Source organism: Glandiceps talaboti, chromosome 1 (genome assembly GCF_964340395.1).
Source record: "Glandiceps talaboti chromosome 1, keGlaTala1.1, whole genome shotgun sequence".
Lineage (NCBI taxonomy): Eukaryota > Metazoa > Hemichordata > Enteropneusta > Spengelidae > Glandiceps > Glandiceps talaboti.
In genome coordinates, this window is record NC_135549.1 from 17,498,116 (window position 1) to 17,518,521 (window position 20,406).

Below are 20,406 nucleotides of genomic sequence, written 5' to 3' on the forward strand. Positions count from 1 at the left end.
AATTTACTCAGTAATCTTACATTTAGCCTTACCTATGAATCAACAATTAGTTTTTTTCAACTTTTTTTCAAGTTTTTCAACCACTTGAATATTACTGTTACTTTACTACAAAGAACTTTACAGGCCAACTATAGCCTTGTCGCTACATGGATCAATTCATATCCAAAGCAGGTATATTGATTGGAAGTCAGTTAGGTGAGAAAACTGAGCGATAGATTTGAATCATTTCACTTGTACTTTTCTGTCATTTCCAAACAGAATTACTTTGAATTGGTTCAAAACCACCATCACCATCACCGCCACCCCTGTGAGGGTTTCGAACCATTTCAGTTCAAAAGAGCTTTAGTGCATGTAGAACAGGAGAAAAGATTTTATTCAATTACAAACCGATTCAACATTCCATGTGTGGACAAGGGCTATCATTTAATTTCATACACAACAGACTTATAATATAGTAGTATTTTTTATTTATCTTATGTTTTTGTTGCAGATAGAGACATTATACACTCTGTGGCACGTACATGATGTAAACAAACAATGAGAATTGTGGATTTACATACCAACAAAAACACCAAAAGTCTATAAATCGTTTGTATAGTAGGCAGGCACTCTATTCTAAAAAATGACCGTGGGAGAACCTTAGTACATCCACATATGTTTATATCATTTTATGTATCAACATAGAATATTTAGCATTATACTATATCATTAAATTGAATTATCAAGATAATTGATGATAAGACATTTGATGTATTTATTTAGGTAACATGTTGTAGATTATTACAGTTGATGATATTGTACGCTGAGGTTTTACAGCCGGAAGTTTAGGACCTTGAAAGGTGTGTGAGCCACACATAATTAAGGTCAACAAACCCATATACAAATGTAGCTGTAAAGGTTTTATACACTTTGTGAGGAAGCTTGGCACAGACATTTTAGTCGTGAGTTTTGATCATTACATTTCACTGTAGACGCACTATGGGCTTGTAAACACTACATCATCAGGGAATATTGAAATGTATGCCCTCCAGTATGTCACATTTCATGAAATTGAAAACACATGATTTTCATTTTTAAATTATTAGCCGTTTTCTATTTCAGACCTCTGGATGACAGCATGGTCATGCTGCAATTGTTATGAAATATATGTTACCCTATACAATGTGTTATGCAAAGTTTCTTTATTTAGTATTAATATTTTGAAATTATTGAAATGTTTTCTGTTTTTTTTTCATATCTGATTGATGTGTTTTGACTTCATTGGTGTCAGTTTCAGTTGTTTTTAATTAAAAGTTATAGGTTTCAAATGTACACCACATAATGTTCTCTGCAGGAAACAAAGTAAACAGCTACATGTATCTAATATCATGAAATGGGATGGTTTTGATCACCATGTTGACATGTACATTTGTAAGACAAATTTTGCCTATTTTGCATTTACATGTACAGTGTCATTGATTTACAGATACTTGACTGAAAAAAAAAAATGTATTAATGAAGTACTTTGCATAATGAATTTCCTTTACAGTGTACAAATATAATTGACTAACAGATACCTGAAATATGTGATAGAAAACATGAATACTAATGAGGTACTCTACATAATGAATTTCCTTTACAGTTTACAAATGTAATTGACTCAGAGTTACCTGAAATGTGATAGAAAACATGAATACTAATGAGGTACTTTGCATAATGAATTTCCTTTACAGTGTACAAATGTAATTGACTCACAGATCCCTGAAATACATGACAGAAAACATGAATACTAATGAGGTACTTTGCATAATTAAGATTCTTTACGGTGTATAAATGCAGTTGACTTGCAGATACAAGAAATACATAAATAATGATATACTTTGCATAATGGATTCTTTACAGTGTACATTGAAATTGACTTACAGCGATAACTGAAATACATGTCAGAAAAAAATATGAACACAGTGTACTTGCATAATACATTGTCTTTACCTTTACAGTGTAAATTGTAATTGGCTCATCGTCATGGATACCTGAAATACACGGCAAGTGAATATGAATACTAATGAGGTACTAATTGTTACAATACATAATACATACCTTTCATAACTAATGACTGTTTTTTTTTCCAGTTCATCCAAACCCTTCTTATTATTTTGCTAGTATTTATGTAGGCAATATGTATGATTCAGTTAATTCTCAGAATACTATATCATGCCGTGGGGCTACATGACTGTACTGGTCCCTTGCCCCTCCATGCCTTATGGCTGCATGACTGATCCCTTGCCCTGTGATGACTTGCGGCTACACATGAATAATCCCTTGCTCCTTCATCTTGCTATGTGCCTTACAGCTATGTTTATATCAGTATCACTCCCAATGAATGCCCCCTCGATGTTAAAGTATCCGGTTACATACTGTAAACCTATATGTTTTCACTACGACAAAATTTAAAAAAACTGATTTTTCCTAATTACCAGTTTGATACACTGTGTTCATGTACAAGAATGCAGTTTCAGTCACTACTCAAGAGTGAGTGGACTCACCAAAAGCCAAAATGGTGGCCATGAATTCTCAGTTCATTGGCAAACTTGAATTTTTATGTGGGATTACTATTAGTGCACATAAGTTTTGATTCATCTCTGCTAAAAAGTTCATGGAATTGAGCAATTACAATTGGCCATGGTATTTAGAAACATAAATACCCATCGGCATAATGTTATGATCGATAATTTGATGTTCAATGAGCAGTGCAAGACAACTTGAGGTCAGGTCACAGGTCAAAGATCACTTCCTCTCTAACCCTGGGGGGGGGGGGGTAGATGGAAAGTTTGCTTTGAAAAAATTAGAGTGTTCAAAGCAGACTCTGATGCCTGGATAGTTAAGGGTTGAATAATGGAAGAGGACCTTGGTACTGTTGTGTTGGTTTTCAAAACACAAACTAAGATTAAGAAACATATTTTGGTAAAAAAATATTGAGTTTTTTTGTGGTGTACATGGTGATATTTTGCATTTACAACTAGAGGTAATGTAAAATTATTGAGAAACACGTCATTCTTGTCCTTGAAAAGAGAGAAATTAAATGCAAATATATGACCTGGATTAAAAGGAATGATAAATAGAAAAAAAAGGAAAAGTCCGCTTAGGTACGAAACTAGTCAACGATGCAAGCCGTTACTTGTGCACATGTACTGCTGATAGGGAAAGAAAAAATGGCAGCATCATGATATCTATGTTGAGTGTTCTTTTTAGTGAGTAGTGATAAACACTTGTATATGACCAGCTATGAACTAATTTTTAACACAAATCTATAGTTGCTGCAGACAGATAAGCGTATTGATTGCCATCTTTTGTCTAGTTTGAATTAAAGTAGGTTTGATATCAGTTATTAGTTGTGACAGGATGGACTTCTGTATTCATGAAGTAGTGTCTTGTATTGATTGCTATGTTCCAGTTATATGTTATGTCAATAGTTTTCAAGCACTTACTCTAGTCGAGTCCAACACAGGAAATCGCAAAAATCCTTAAAAGATGTAATCAGGACTATCCATGCATTGTAAGACGTATGGTTACATCAAATGTGGGATTCTAAAATGACTGACACATATATTGTACAAAGTATATTTTGTCAGTATCGGGTAACGAAATTACAAGAGAAGCGGAGATTAAGGAGCCCTGATAGTATTCAGCGATTGTTTTCTGTGGAGTTCTGTTTTGAAGCTGTACTAGCTATAACTGGAATGTTTTTTAAAAAACAATAACCTGTTTTGTTAGATGTAATTGGCTGTTAATACTCGTAATATTATACACCCTAAGTAATAGTATTAAAATCACATGTGAGTTAATGATTGAGTGTAGGTATACACATAGCATAGTACAGTATTAAAATCCAATCAAATTGATCTTTGGGTCCAAAGCCTAAAATCAGCGCCACGACATGATCACGGTTTCACCTTGTTACTGTATTACGTGTCTGGATAAAATCAACCTCTAATCATTGACCTATACCACTGTGTAATTATTGGTATTTTGACGAATATATTGCTGGTTGTCTGATTGAAAAAAATAATATTCCAGTTACAAATTTGAATAGTAGCATTGGTAGTAGAGGATCCGAGGAAATCTTGTAAAATTTGCAAAGATTTCCATACTTTCTTTGTAATGTATTACCATAATTTTGATAGAGGGGGGGGGGGGGAGGGGGGAGAAAGCTCATATCAGTTTTACCCACTTATAGTTCATTGTTCCATATAACATGAACAGTGATTATCAAGGGGGGGGGGGAGAGAAAGCTCATATCAGATTTACCCACTTATAGTTCATTGTTCCTTATAACATGAACAGTGATTATCAAGGGGGGGGGGGGGAGAGAAAGCTCATATCAGATTTACCCACTTATAGTTCATTGTTCCATATAACATGAACAGTGATTATCAAGAGTGTTATATATTTTATTTGTATTTCTGGTTCAGTTTTATCAGATTTGATGTGATAAAATGTATTAATTGATTTATTATGAAATTATCTGAAATGAAATTGGTTTGTTTTACAGCTTTCAAGTTTTGTCAATATGCTGCCAATCAAGTAATGTTGACAATTGTTGAAATAATCTTGATGTAATAAACTTGTATAAAAGAATTGTAATATCCATCTAGAGTCAACTAGTATTAACATGGCATCCAGGTCAGAAATAGTTAAATTTTTGCCTGTTATGTTGTTCAAGAAAACAAAAAAAATCAGGGGTAACCTGTGCAAATTTTTTGAAGTTTTGGTCAAAATGATCTTAAAATGAACTAATGGCTGTCAAATACTTTGTTAAACTTAAGATGGTTTCCTTGAAAACAAGATGGTGTACCCCTAAAGTTCTTTTATTATTTGAAAAGCATCAGGACAAACTTTCATATGACAAGATATGGATGGCTTTGAATAAAACTTTTGCTTTCAGATAAATTGGATACATTTTGATTTGATGCACTGCTTTGAAGTACATGAACATGATTTGAAAGGCTGAGATTGATATGTAGGTTGGCTATCTTTTTACTGCTTTCAGATCTATCATAGGGGTCTACACAGCAGATATATGAAATGATTGTGAGTGTGCAAACATTAAGATGATGGAAGAACTTCAAGATATCAGGCATAACCCTGAAAACGTCGTCTGGAGTGAACCACATTTAGTGATACTGAAGAAAAATGATGAAGATAACCTTGGTGTCAAAGTGAAAACATGTCAGGTAGATAAAGTTTTGGGTACTTTGTTATTTTATATTTTGATATGTTTAAGTTTATTTATTTGTGGAAAGAGTGATAAAAACACAAATTAAAAGTGTATTCCAAATAAAAAGGAAAAGGAAAAAAAAAAAAAAAATTGAAACATACCCAAACACAGACATATCTGTAAATATGGGAATGTAATAAAATGAAAATATATACAGATGTGTGGCAAGAGAGAACAAGTTTACATGCAAGGTTCAAAAATTAAACAAACTGATGCAAAACAAATTGTCTTTATATTTAGAGAAATCTTCAAATGATTTTAAAACATCATAAGAATCCACATGAACTACCAAACCAGAGTGACTATAGAGTTTCCATTTGGTGACATTATCTTTTTGCATCTCACATAGTGTATTGTATTATGACTTTAAACACAAACAAAATACAATCACTGATAGCATGCAGACTTGATATGTTACATTTTATCTCACTGAACACAAATAAACAGTTCTCTGTTTGAATCTTTCTTGTTTCATCCAACAGTGATGTTGATTTGTGTTCACAATGAGACGAAATGTATCATTTTGTATGCTTGTGTGCTATCAAGTCAATGTCTGTATTTTGTAACAATAAAACCTTGTATGAGATGTAAAAAACATTATGCTGCTCTTTTGGTAGTTATAAAACACCATGCTGCCTAATTGAAACTCTATAGTCACTCTGGTTTGGTAGTAAAAAAAGCACCATGCTGCCTACTAACTGAAACTCTACAGTCACTCTGGTTTGGTAGTATTAAAACATTGTGCTGCCTCATTGAAACTCTGCAGTCACTCTGGTTTGGTAGTAAAAAACACCATGCTGCCTAACAAACTCTATAGTCACTCTGGTTTTGTATAAATAAAATAAAATAGTTTGATGAAAATTATCCAACCATGAAATATAGAGCTTGGAGAGAATATGTATATCAATTTTGTGCCCACCCCACCCCCACCCTCCCCCCAAAAAATCACAAAATTAATAAATAGTTATCCAAACATAGTAAATAATACCAAAACAGATAAAGATACAAACCATCACATATCACAAACTCAAATGTCAGTAATTTTAACAAACTCAGTATTTGTGTGTATTCTCAAACATTGACATTTATAAATTATATATATACCCAAATTCTTGCAACATACTATTAAAGTTTATGCCCAGGAGTAAGACCCGATCATAATATTTATTATTTATTAATTCATACGTGACATTTTAGAAGATTGATGTAGCTTCATAACTTATTGATAATGTACTAACACTAAATAATATATATATGGTATAGTGGTAAAGATCACAGTCACTGTGGTGTAAAAATTTGTGGGCTGTAAACCTTATTATACCTGAAGTAAAACTTTACCACCCATGCATTTCATTAAACTAACAATCACTTCATATCTTGGCCAACAGCATGACATCCTGTACGCACTACGCTTGTATTAATTATTACAGAGGGGCCATGGAAATAAATCAATTGCCATATTGTATTTCGACCCTGTAGCGTGGGGTAAAATGCTATTACAAGAATTGAGGATTTTTTTCTATGAATACAAATAAGTGGAATAACGAATGTTTTCCATGGAGAGTGGGCAGGACAAGACTTCTTATTCACTAGGGATAATGAATGGCAGTCAATTTGAATTATTTAGAAATGTATTAGAAAGTGGTAATAATTTCTTTTGCTGTTTCGCAGCTGGTTTTTACTTGGATTAAAAACATTGATTATTTCTTGATGTTAAAAAAAAACCCCGTGTATTTCCTATCAGTGGAAGGAAAAGAAGAAATAAAAGCAACTAAAAAACTAACACAATGGCTGTTCAACATATTGAAGGTGATATCCACAGAATGCTGGTTTCATTGGTTAATTGATTAATTTGATTGATTTGGCTGATTTGATTGATCAATTGATTGGGTAATGTAATTGATTGATTGATTGATTGGTTGATTTGATCGATCAGTTCATTGATCAACTTGAATGGTCATTTAAATTGATTGATTTATTGATTGATTGATTTAATTGTTATGAAGAAAGTGTTCAATCCTATTTTACAGTCTTCGTCATTGAAGACTGTTTTTTTTGAAATGATGATGCCAGAACTGGCAGAATTTCAACAAATGGTGACAGATGATATCATTTGTGCATAATTTTTATGTAAAATATGTTTAACAGCAGACAAAATTACATCACGACTGCAGATAGAGTGGGTACTAGTGTAGACTCTATTTTTGCAATTTCTAAAAACCCTTGAAACCTGCCACCTTCGTGTCAGAAAGTTAATTGGTAATTTTAAAGTAGCAAGATTTTGCTAGTTACTAATTGTTGTTTTGCAGACATGCAACGAACACTGTTGTCGGGCAGAACGTCTACGAAAAATATTCCTGCCTAATTTGTAGTCAATTTAGGGGGGGGGGGGAGGGAGGAGGGTCACCATAACACTATTTGCTTCCCTAAGGCTCAGGAAACTAATTGTGTTGAGGTGACCACTCTCCCTGGAGGGAACAATTTGATGATGTTGCTCTCGTGACCATGCAGTCATCATGTACACAATGCATTATGTAGCTACATGTATGAGTTGAATGTTGAATGTTTCATACGGTACATGTAACACATGTGAATTGCGTGAATACTGACTATTTTGTAAGTACTATTCCTTCTGCCTGTCTTCCTTAACTGCATTGAATTGAATGTTGCCTCATCTCTCTCTCTCTCGCTGCCATTATCCTAGTAAGTGCACCGTGGTCATATAAATGCAGCACTTCTTGTATGTCATATAGAGATCTAAGGGCGCTTAAAAGCCTTAGAAAAGTCAATGTGATCCCATGTATTAAATTGTAAACAGAGTCCTTCTAAGGATGATTTTTCCTACTGCCTTTATGTCAGATTATAGGTGTAAAGTCACAAAGTGAAGCACATTATCTAGCAATATTGTATGAAGCTTTGTAAACCTTATCCTCAGCTTTTCAAGCGAGAATGATGACTGTCGATCCATTCAAAACGATACAAATCCATTGATAAAGAGGCACTGAAATGAAGGCTTTTTTTATTAAAAATCGTGAAATCACAGGGTATCCTTTCCCTTCAAGAAAGATTTTTATTTCTTGTTCAGTGATTTATAATGGCCATCAGATCTCAACCAAGAATTTAACACAAGGAAAGGAGCTAACGCAGATTCCTATGATAAATTATGTATAGGAGCATGTCATCTCATGAGACGAGATATTTCAAATAGGTTTAACACAGTCTCAGAGTCAGTTTATTCATTTAGTTTTTTCATGGATATATGACAGTATCTTTCTATTAATAGCACTGACATTGTTGTCATAGTAATGGGAAATCCTAAAACCATCCATTAAAGCCAGGAAAAGCCTGGGGTGAGTAATAATGTGTATATTTCATCAGCTGATATGGTTCTACATACAGTATTCTGTCACCTCCTGGGTATCTCATTGCATGTCTCATTGCAGGGTCGGATCAACTCAGAGGACAGCTATACATTAGTCACTCAAGTCAGGCAGAAGTGTTCGGAACAACGGCGGGACAAACTCAATGCAGGTTATCGAATCATCGCAGGAAATGGTATCAACATCACTCGTATGTCTCAAGACCAAGTACTGAAGACTCTTACGAACTACAACAATGGGGAAATGCGGCTTCTCGTCAGTTACCCACTCCGACTCCGAGATAATGTTCACATGTCAGCCCCAATTGATAACATTCTTGAGAAGGGGAACCCAAGGGATTCTTTAGACAATCAAGTCTCTGGTCTTGTGAGGGCTAATTTACAGAGGTGTCGGTCTTCCGAGAGTGAACATTCAGTGTCTCTTAAAAGTATGTCAGACGGGCCAGAACAAATCAAACATGAACAGCACACATCAAACATGTCAAGTCCACATCATACAAGCAGGGAACGAGCAGACAGGGATTATAAAGGTGCCGGTTGCAAACTAGATAGTAAACAACTCAATTCTAAAAGTGGGTATCAGAAACACATGACCATGTTGGAGGCAGGGGAAGCAGACATTGACATGCACTTTCCGAGGCACAATCCACTAATACAACAAATTGCTAGCGGTTATGGCAGCCCCAGTAAATCTTCCCACAGTTTACCAATATCTCGTACATCGATGGGTTCACCTATAAGAAGTACATCCTTGCTACGTTCTCCAATGCAGAAATCACACTCTCTGTCCACGACTGATGAATTATATGACATCACGTTAGAAGAACCTCATTTAATAGTGTGGAGTACTCCGTCTAAGGGGATTGAAATACGGCGAGATAGTGATGGTAAATTAGGCTTCCGTTACAAAGAGGTTCAGGTAAGTTACACTAAATATCAGCTATAATTAAGTCAAAAATGAAATTAGAAAGTAAAAGTTATTATTGAAATGATTGAAAAAAAAGGCTAATATCAGTAATGCTGAATTAGAGATGTGATTCTGAGGGCAATTTTCACATTTTTCGTATCAGGATCTCGTGCCAAAAATTTACTCTATATATTGGGTACGTATGTAGCAAATTGTGGACATATATGTGAAGTGTCTATAGTACTGTACTCTTTTGTTGAAATATAAGTTATCTCACGTATGTGGCTGCTTCCCTGTACAAATGCCATGGATTTCTGTCACACAGTCATACTTAAAAAGGAACTTACACATTGCAAATCTAGTTGTAAATTATGGCAAGCAATTGTGTATCATAAAGTGAAAAAGGAAATGTCTTGAAATGTATGTTTTAGATTATTTTAAGTGTCTTCAACAACCCATCATATTTAATGACACTGACCATGAAAATTGTTAGATATCAAAATGATACCATGCGATCCATATTGACCTTTGACCCAGGTCTGGAATAGCAATCATTCTCGTATTCAGAGAGAGCTTCGTGTCCTAATTAAGGACACAGTGTGTTACATACATGCACTCAGTAAATGAGTTATTCCAACAGTTGGTGCATGCCATGCATGTTATGACCTGCCCTCAATAAGTGCTTTTGCATACACCAGTCCATCACATTTTATCATGGAAATAAATCAACGGGAGTGAAAAACCCCCTGCATCCATTTTTCATTTACTGCAATTTAAGTGGGGATGTCTGAAAGCAAGACTTTCTCATATTTAATTTCATATACATTTATCTTGATCCATCAATGTTGTGTGTTTCATAATGAGAGTGTTATTAGTTCCTGTATTCTAATCATGATTTATTACTGAGATATATACGTTGTAAAAAAGTGACTCTGTAGGTTCAACTTCCTGGCAAAGTATATGTATCTGGTTTATGTGTTTTCATTTATCATGTAAAGGGGCCAAATGGATTATAGATGCACATCACTTTTCATACACTGTTTAACTGAAAAAAATGACACGTAGCCTTAGCCTTTATTTTTACCGTAAGTTGAAGATCTACGTTTTAGTATTTACAGATAACACACACTCTCTGTCTCTGTCTCTGTCTCTTTCTCTGTCTGTCTGTCTGTCTGTCTGTCTGTCTGTCTGTCTGTCTGTCTGTCTGTCTGTCTGTCTGTCTGTCTGTCTGTCTGTCTATGTCTGTCTATGTCTGTCTGTCTGTCTGTCTGTCTCTGTCTGTCTGTCTCTGTTTCTGTCTGTCTGTCTGTCTGTCTCTGTTTGTCTGTGTCTGTTTCTGTCTGTCTGTTTCTGTCTGTCTGTCTGTCTGTCTGTCTGTCTGTCTGTCTATCTCTCATTCTCCTCTCTCTGTCTCCTCTGTGCTCTCTTTCTCTTTCTTTCTCTCCTCTCTGTCTTCGATCTCTTTCTTTCTCCCTCATTCCCTCCATCCATGCCTATCTGATCTCTCATTCTCTATGGCTGCCTATTTGGTCTGTCTGTCATATACAGATTGGATGTGATGTAGTCATTACTTGTTTACAGATCACTTGGTCTTTGTTGTTTTTTCACATAGAAAAACTTTGTAAAGTTGTGTTTAAAATTCAAAGTAACGTATTTCTCATCTATATAGCCACTTTACAGTAATCTGCACAAAGTTTTGCTTCAAATGCCATATTCAATCAGTAAATCAATGTTTTCTCTTTGTCATCAATGGACTTGTTTGTACATCACATAAATCACGGATTGATATCACAGTATATATTTTGTCTTGTGTGTTTATTGCATGAAAGGCCAAAGGCCTTCAGAACATACAAAACACTTCAAAGGGGCACAAGCTGAGTTTATACTTGTTTAGGCATAGTTTATGTTACATAATTTGAAAGGTACTTGCAGTATTGTACTTATACTAGAGCACACTTAACCACCACTTCCAATTGACTGCACTCAAACCTGGTACTAAGATATAGCCCATAAACGATCCGATGACATAATTTATCATACGTATCAAAAAATGTTCAGGAAATCTGTACTATGCATTACACTGTTGTAACCCTGCCAGAAGACAATCATAATGTTATAGAAGACATGTATCGACATTAACATTATACTGGAAAGTGTATTTATTTCAGTATTTTCACTTGTTTGCAAACTCAACTTGTGCCACTGTAAACAAAATAAAAATCCCTAATGCTGAAGATACTGTCAAATACATATTTGAACTAAATCTCTCTGTTAGATCTATATTTAGTAGTCTAAAACGTAAAATATAACAACATCATTACATTATCCACAGAGTTGTATTAAAAAATGACAATTACCATTATGTAACTGTATAGTCAGTAACACTAACCTCAGACCACTAGTTGTCTGCGCACTAACTATTTTTTTTTGTATGTATATATTGATGGCCCATGTTATAAACCTGGCATGGCATCTACATCTGTATAAATTGATTTTAATATTGAGATGAGCAAACTACAGCAAGAATTCATTGATATCGATTGGTAAAATGACACTGTAGAGTGTTGTGAGTATACATGAAATATAGGTGCATGTCTACATTCAGTAGATGTGTGTACTGATGAGAGAGAGAGGTACATATAATAGTTGTATTGTGGTTGCTATGGTTTCCAAACTGAAGTGACATCTATGGCCATCTTTGGGTATTATTAAATGGACTCATAATTTGTAATACTTTAAAGGTGATAAAGAAATGTGTCTTTCCGTCGTTGCCTGTGTTGTGCTAATGTGGCGACCATCTTGTGTTTTTTTTAGAATACTTGTTTGCGAAAGGAATTAAAGGGCCAGTAGTGGCATGGAAAGATGTTGTATCCATGTCACTACAGACATGTGGGTGAAATATGGCAATGGGGTCCAGTATGCTAACAAGAGTGATTTCACAGTTTACATGATTTGATATCAAAAAATGTATTTATGTATTTATTTATTTATTTATTTATTTATTTAGTTTCCCATCAACTGTCAGCCACTTAAGAATGGAAAATTCAAATTCCATATTTTAGAGATGTTTTTCAAAATAGAGTAATTAATGTTCACGGATAGTTTTTGAAATTGATAACTTACGGAGAAGTTTCCAAATATAAAATGTGAAATTTCCCCTTATGATGTGTATATTTATCTTTGTAATAAGCCCAATAAAAACATGATTAAATACAAAAAAAAATTAGTTGCTATTATGTGATGATGATAACAGCAGCAACAACAACAACAACAACAACAACAACAACAACAACAACACAATGATAATGATATGTCATATTATTCCAAATATGGTCGTCACTTGTATAATACCCACATGCCCTAGTATTAAAGAAGCAGGAGGAAACCAGAGTACTTTTTGAAATCCTGCGTTGTTCAACAGGATCAAACTGAGCATCACTTTCCTTATAAATCTGGTTAATTTTAATTAAAACTCAGCTGATGTTGGCTGGGTTCAAACCAGACTATGGTGGTAAGAGGCATATGAACTACTCAGCTTCTGACAATCCAATTGCAAAAAGCTAAAAAATGTGTAAAATGTTTGTTATTCATATAATAACAAGGATTTTGGATATTTTATTAATCTTGTGTACTTTATTGAGTTACAAACAAGGACTTGGTATATGTTGTTTCACATTGATTTTTCAAGTAGGAAGCCATTATAAAATTGTTGTATGAATTAAAGATCCAAAATAAATATCGAATTCTTATCTATATGGCCACTTAAAGTGTAGGATTTATCTACTTGTGTGTCCTAAACATATCATTAATTCCCTCTAGATGTCTCGTAAATAGTTTATTTCCAGGACATGTGTTTGCTTCATCCAGTGACGTAGAAGTCAGAGTTTCATGTATTTAATGTCATATTGTGTTTTTCCTCTTCAGAATAAAGAAGACCCCAGAGAGGTATTCACTCTTGTAAAAGAAGTATTTGCAAACAGTCCTGCGTTGGGACATTTACGGAAGGGTGACAGGATTCTGTCTGTGAATGGACAACATTTACAGGACACTAGAAGGGTAAGAATTGAGAGATGACCAACAGCTTAGCTAGGAAAGGGGTATAGCTGTAGAAAAGAAACCATTGTAATTATATTTAGTATATTCCAAGTTGAAAATTTATGACACGATCAGCGAAGCAAAATGCTGTTTTTACCAGACTTGTATCAGATCAACCAGTTACATTTCATGATACTGAGTTGACTGAGTTTATGAGATGAAATAATATTATTCTTGTTATTTCAGGGTATCAATACAGCATCTATAGTCAGCAAAAGTCAAGAAGATAAAGTCCGAGTCGTGATCCAACGACCGATGAGTCTACGCGAGCGTAAACCAGTCACCACTACTGATATTGTTATAGACGTAGCAAACAGTACGGAATCAGCATCAATGAGAGCCTCTCCAAGGAATATAACACGGAGTGCTTCCAAGTCACACCAGCTAACCAGTTACACGGCGGAAGGAAAGAAACGGCCTCACAGTGGCAGCAGTTCTTCGCAGGGTAACAGTACTTCTAATTCCTATACCTCCAGACCCATACACGTACAGGAAGTGACATATCAGACAGGGCAACAACATGTTGATGACATACCTCACACTCTACAGCACACCACCATTACTCCGACTATTAGACCAAACTTTTTACCGTGTGAAAACCAATATAATCCTCAAATTGCACCCCAAAATGGTCTCCATACTACCTATCACATGAATGATTATGTTGACCACTCACGTATGGATTCTCTGGATAATCCAGTATTGGTATCCATGGCAACAGAGGCGATCGATATAACAATTCGATCAGGACACCCAATGACAAACGGCATGAAGAAAGCATGCAGCGTACAGCTCAATATTGCCCCATCTCCTCATGTCTCCCCAGCTCATACACCCACAAAAGCAGAGGTGATTCCCATGGAAACCATACCTCCTCTCTCTACTCCTACACCAACTGCAAATGGATGTACATGCCTGGCACGTTGGAATATTCCTCTCAAGGACTCTTTTAAGAAAATAAGTGGTAAGACGAAATGTGAGAGTGCACGAAGACCTGCAACAGAGTCACAGGAAGTCAATCGTAATGTGGAGAAGACGAGTTATGGAAATGAAAAACTTCAAAACAAGGTAAAGTTGAATAGAATCTGTAAGCTGCTGGTTGAAGCCTAGGCTCAGTCAGGACTGTCACAGTAACACGTCAAGGAATAGTTAGTCCTATGTAGTCTATGAGGGCAGCCACAGTACAAGGATATTAGCTAGAGTACAAGTATGCAGTAGATATCAGTACATACAAAATGGCCGTTTTCTGCTAGCGATGCTCCCCCAGGCTGTGAGAGAGTCTAGTTCAAGCTGTGTCATTGCAGTTTTGTTTCTGAATGGCTAACGTCCTTGGGCAAGATTTGGACCACAACTGCATGTGCCATAGGGCAACTCGGCTGTAGGTTGCAATGTACTCTATTGCTCCCCATGGAGTTGAGGACATTTCATAGGGCTGTTGTATCTTTGAAAATGTGTTACATTCTTTGAGTATGTCTGTCTAGTTTAGATTTCATTATTTTATATTTGTATGGAGATGCATTGTCAGTGGTATCCCTAGGATAGTTATTATTATCAATGCGTGTCATGGTATCCTTAAGATACCTTTCATTAATGTTCAAAGTGCTTCCCAACAATGTTTATTAATGTTGTTGTGTACAAGACAAAGATATTGCAAGTCTAAATTGTTACGCTACAACAAGCTCAATTTTTTTGAAGTTATTCTTAATGTATTTCTTATTTTTGATTGTTGCAGGAAAATAAACAGAATTACAAGTGTGACTCTGAGAACAATGCTGATAGAGGAGTTGGGACACAGTCTACTAAAGTCTGTATGGAAACTCATATAAGGAAATTACCCTGTGGTTTGCTGTCTATTATATGCCAATATATGAATGTCAAAACACACACAGGAATGAGAGATTGGAGAGGTTTGGCAGGTGAGATTAAATACAGGAAATATTATACAGTGTTGCACTTTATTGGGATAAAATGAGATAAAATAGTGGTCTATCATGTCATAATATAAAATCACCATATTTGGTGGTTTGGTTGGGAATGGGATGGGATGGGATGGGAATGGGATGGGATGGGATGGGATGGGGAACGGTTCATCCCTTATTACTGGCTGAATACCTAGAATAAGAAAATGTAAATGTAAAGGTTATCTCAGTGTGTGTGTGTGTGTGTGTGTGTGTGTGTGTGTGTGTGTGTGTGTGTGTGTGTGTGTGTCTGTCTGTGTCTGTGTCTGTGTCTGTCTGTATGTGTGTGTCTGTGTCTGTCTGTCCTTCTGTCTGTCTGTCTGTCTGTCTGTCTGTCTGTCTGTCTGTCTGTCTGTCTGTCTGTCTGTGTATTTCTGTCAGTCTATCTATCTGTCTGTATGCCAGTCTATTTGTCTTTGTATGTTGTGTCTGTCTGTCAGTTTATCATTCTTTCCATGTGAGAAAAAGGTAATAAATTCAGACCATTTCTTTCAAAGTGAAAATACTGTCAAGGTCAATTCTGTTAACCTCCATGAGGACTTTGATAGAATGTAATTACTTATAAAGACCCTTAGCAAAGCACTTGGGACCTAATTACAGAGCACTTTGAAGGTATCAGGTCAAAAAAATACATCTTTTGTGATTGATTTTCAGATGAAATGGGAAAAACGATAGAAGATATCTATGTACTGGAACAGACAGATGATCCGTGTAAAGCGTTACTCAAAGACTGGGGAACTCAATCTAATGCTACCCTAGGTAGACTATTACAAATGCTACAAAACTCTAAATTAATGAGAGAAGATGTGGTCTCAGAAATCAACAAATATCTGTCCTTATCATGAATTCTGATCTTCCTTTAGTTGCTCCACGGTTATGAAGTATTATGGAGGCACCCAGAGATGGAATTATGTGAGTTGGTGCAATGATTACTGATAGCAAAAAGATGAACAGAGACGAACAAAGATATTGAAACCAATAAGTTTCATTTTTTTCTCAATGTCCAGAAACTTTGTGTGATCAATAAGAGAGCAGAAGCTATGAAAATTGTATAGAAATGTAAAATATTTTTCAGTAGTGTTAGAATATGGGGAGAGTTGACGGTTTGTCTCCCTACTAGGAATTGTACAAATTTGTCTGAGTTTGGAGATTGGTTGGTTGGTATGTATGGGGGGATGGTTGATGTACAGTTGATGTGTTGTAATCACGTTCTAATGCTGAGTTCTTTTCTGCTCATGTCAACTTTATGTAAGAATTTATGGCTGGATTTTACTACTCAAGAATTGATATGGGATGAATTGTTAAGAAGTAAATCCAGTCAGTACTGGTCAGAAAAATACTGTCAGTGAAAGCAAGTAGTCAAGGTAACAATTGTCCTTTATGATTTGACTTTAAAAAGTAGTCACATTCTCACCACGTCATATTAACTTTGTTGATGAAATTTCAATGTTTTGATAAGTTTATTTGCCAACATAAATTATGCAAAGACAACTTAGTCTCAATTTCAACAGAAAAATAACCAAATTTAACAGTAATTAGTAGGTACATGTAAAAGGAAAGATAATTATGAGATGTTTGGGCACAACCACAGTTGATAACATTTATACTGCACCCTAGTCAAGTGACTGTCATGTCTTTCTAGTCATGTGACTTATTGTTCTAGTCATGTGACTGTCATGTATTTCTAGTATTAATGTGACTTGTTCCAATGATATGACTGTCATGTGTTTGTAGTCATGTGACTTATTGTTCTAGTCATGTGACTCATGTTTCTAGTCATGGGACTGTCACATGACTCACTGTTTTAGTCATGTGACGTGATTCTAGTCGCATAACTCATTGTTCAAGCTATGGGACTATAATGTGTTTCTAGTTAATCTATCAACCATAATAAAATCTACTTGCAATAAAATCATTTTTTATGTGCACACTAACCAAGAATTTCATTTCTATGTAAATTTTGTGATATCTTTTTTTTTTTACAGAAGAAACCTTTGATACTTGATATTAAATTGTGTTCATATCATGTTTTGTTGGTTGCATTTATCAAATGGAAACAGACGTGGTAATTTTCATTCTCACAATTTTTTTTGTATAATATTAGTTAATTTCTGCTTCACATGGAATTAAATAAACAGATATCATTACTATTTGTAAAATACAATAATAATTCAACATAAACTTTATTTGTATAAAATCTGTTTCTGGGATGTGAATATTTTGAGAGAGAAAAATCCTCTACACGGAATTTGGACATAAACAAACGTCATGACTGTATTTTATGTTTTATTGAGACATTGCAAGGTAAGACTAGACTTGATGAGATAGCCTGGATTATTGATTGCAATACAAATAAGTATTTAAAAGCTAATTACAGTTTGAAGCATTGATACTTAAAGTTCAAAATGTGATAAAGTGCACTGCTTTTAAAACTAACAGCAATATTGATTCCTTGCATGGTAATTGTTTGCAGGTTTCTATTGATTTGACATTACGAATAGCTCTACTTTTTGGGGGGATAATTACTGATTTATATTTTGATAACCGGGTTTTACAGGCATCAAATTTATCGTTTGTCAGCTTTTAACATTCCAAAAACAATACCGAAGATTAGTATTTTTGACAATTCCTTCCTACTGTCGCTATGCAAAACATACCTGATGACTTTTATGCTGTGAGAGAATTAATGTGTCGCATTTCTAGTGTGTCAGTTGTCAAGACAACCAGGTCAGTGACCTCTGACCCAGGGTTGTCAAGACAAGCAAGTCAGTGAACATTGACCCAGGGTCGGCTAGACAGCCAACCTATTGAACTGTGACCAGAGTTGTCTAGGCAACAAGACCTTTCAACTTTGACCCGGGGTCATCAAGACAAACTGGTTCAGTGAACTTTGACCCATGAGTCAATGGCTACATGTGTGAAAGCACTTAATCTGTGTGCACTGTTGTGTGTGATTTGGGAAATTGAAATTTACAAATGCAAGTCTATCAGTAGAGAGCTAAATTTGTGTATCAAACTCAACCACATTACAGAAGAACTTTCACTTGGTTATATATATATAAGATTTGTTGAAAAGCCAGAATATTACGTTTGTCTTCCAGAAGCTGTTCACACGGAATGTTAATATTTGTGGAAAGTCAACCATTTTACAAAAATATGTTGCCAAATTTGTACTACTGATAATATTAGTACAAAAAAAAGTTTTTGTTTTTAAAAAAAAAAATCAAACTTTCTTTTTTCAAGTTGTTGTATTTTTACATGGTGGATATTCTTTCAGTATTGCATTGTATAACAGTTGATCTGTGGCTGGCCATCGGTTGAACAGACTTTACACTCAACAAAAAAAGGCATGTCATTATTTACTAGCCATGCACTATGCTGTCATGTAACAGTATTATTTGAATACTTTCACATTTTGGCTATTTCTAATTTTGATAAAAATACAAATAGTTTAAAAGTCACCACCAAGTGTGAACTTAGTTTTGAAAAAAAATAAACAAAAGCATTAGGCAGCTTGACATAGAGGGTGGGCTGGGCTGTTCTGTACAGAAATTGACAGAAGTTTAATACATCTTTTTCTTTGTGTGTCTTTACTCACATTTATGAAACAAAGATATAGATAGTGATAAATAGTGATAAATGAATCAATTAATTGTGTTAATTGGAAAAAATTGTATAAAATGTACACAATTTCAAAAGTAATGTATAGGTGTGTATTATAGAACAACTTATACAAATACAATTGAATTAATACAAATGAAATGTACAGAATCGTCATAATGTACAGTCTATTTTACAAAAAAGAAAATCCACACAACAAATTTACACAAATCTGCTTGTAGTCAGAATCTGTGAAGAATCTGTGAAAATTATTGTTCCGTCTAAAATAAGTAAATGCATTTACATGTCATCTCTTTATACATCATAGATTTTTTCTAGTCCATAAAACGTGGAAAAGTTCCAAGATAGATGTTACATAAAACAAGGAAAACGTTTCATTGTTGTCATTTCAAGTGATAAATATCCTGTGAAATTGTCTCTAAAATAGTATATTGTTGTTAAACATCTAAAATTAACATTCATAGTTAAATATCTAAAATTGTCTTTAAGTAGTTTACTGTAGGGAAATGATATGGATGGTATAAAGTCCTAAATTTCTATGTATACTCTTGTCTGTGCTGTAAATAGGTTCCCAAATAGGTGTCTGTTGAATTTTAACCAGTTTGCATGACACTGATCAGGAAATTGCCATAGCATTACAGTATGTCAATGTGCGTGACAGTATCACACCACGAGAAGCAATACAATTTACAGTTGGCATGCATGACACTGGTCTGGAAATCAAGTTGTTTTAGAAGTGCAGTATATTGATTTGCATGACATACTGCAATAGCATGACAGCAAGCAGAATAGTGTAATAGCAGTGCAGTGTATCTATTTTACAAGACACCAATAGCACACCATGATAGCATGACAGGCAGGCATCGTATCGTATTGCAATAGCAGTGCAGTGTATCAATTTGCATGACATGAATGACACATCACGATAGCATGACAGCAAGTAGGGTATTGCAATAGCAACACAATGTATCAAGTTGGATGAGGGTGAGCAGCATACCATGAAAGGCAATACAGCTGAGCTATTTACATGATAGTGTAGCAACATATTAGAATATCAATCAGTACAGGGTATCATTATACCAGAGGAGGATGAAAGTTATATAGCACTATGAAATATCAGTGTGCATGACACAACAATTGCATGACACAGTAAGATGATGAGCTGACAGCAGTATTAGAATGCATGACA

The 20,406-nt window shown here is 34.9% G+C and overlaps 1 protein-coding gene across 2 annotated transcripts in view; it reads left to right on the forward strand.

Annotated features, from left to right (window-relative positions):
• The window catches only part of LOC144438711 (uncharacterized), a 39,443-nt gene extending 21,860 nt beyond the window's left edge, over nt 1-17,583 (forward strand). Inside the window, exons 2-8 of one of the 2 annotated variants that reach the window (XM_078127866.1) lie at nt 5,030-5,213; nt 8,701-9,555; nt 13,468-13,599; nt 13,825-14,083; nt 14,465-14,706; nt 15,371-15,554; nt 16,251-17,583. In XM_078127866.1, the coding sequence (XP_077983992.1) occupies nt 5,091-5,213; nt 8,701-9,555; nt 13,468-13,599; nt 13,825-14,083; nt 14,465-14,706; nt 15,371-15,554; nt 16,251-16,441 (1,986 nt within the window). In that variant the 5' untranslated portion in view covers nt 5,030-5,090 and the 3' untranslated portion in view covers nt 16,442-17,583. Of the gene's footprint in view, nt 1-5,029; nt 5,214-8,700; nt 9,556-13,467; nt 13,600-13,824; nt 14,707-15,370; nt 15,555-16,250 lie in introns of both variants that reach the window. The other variant, XM_078127860.1, reaches the window with a different exon arrangement.
• The last annotated feature ends 2,823 nt before the right edge of the window (nt 17,584-20,406 follow it).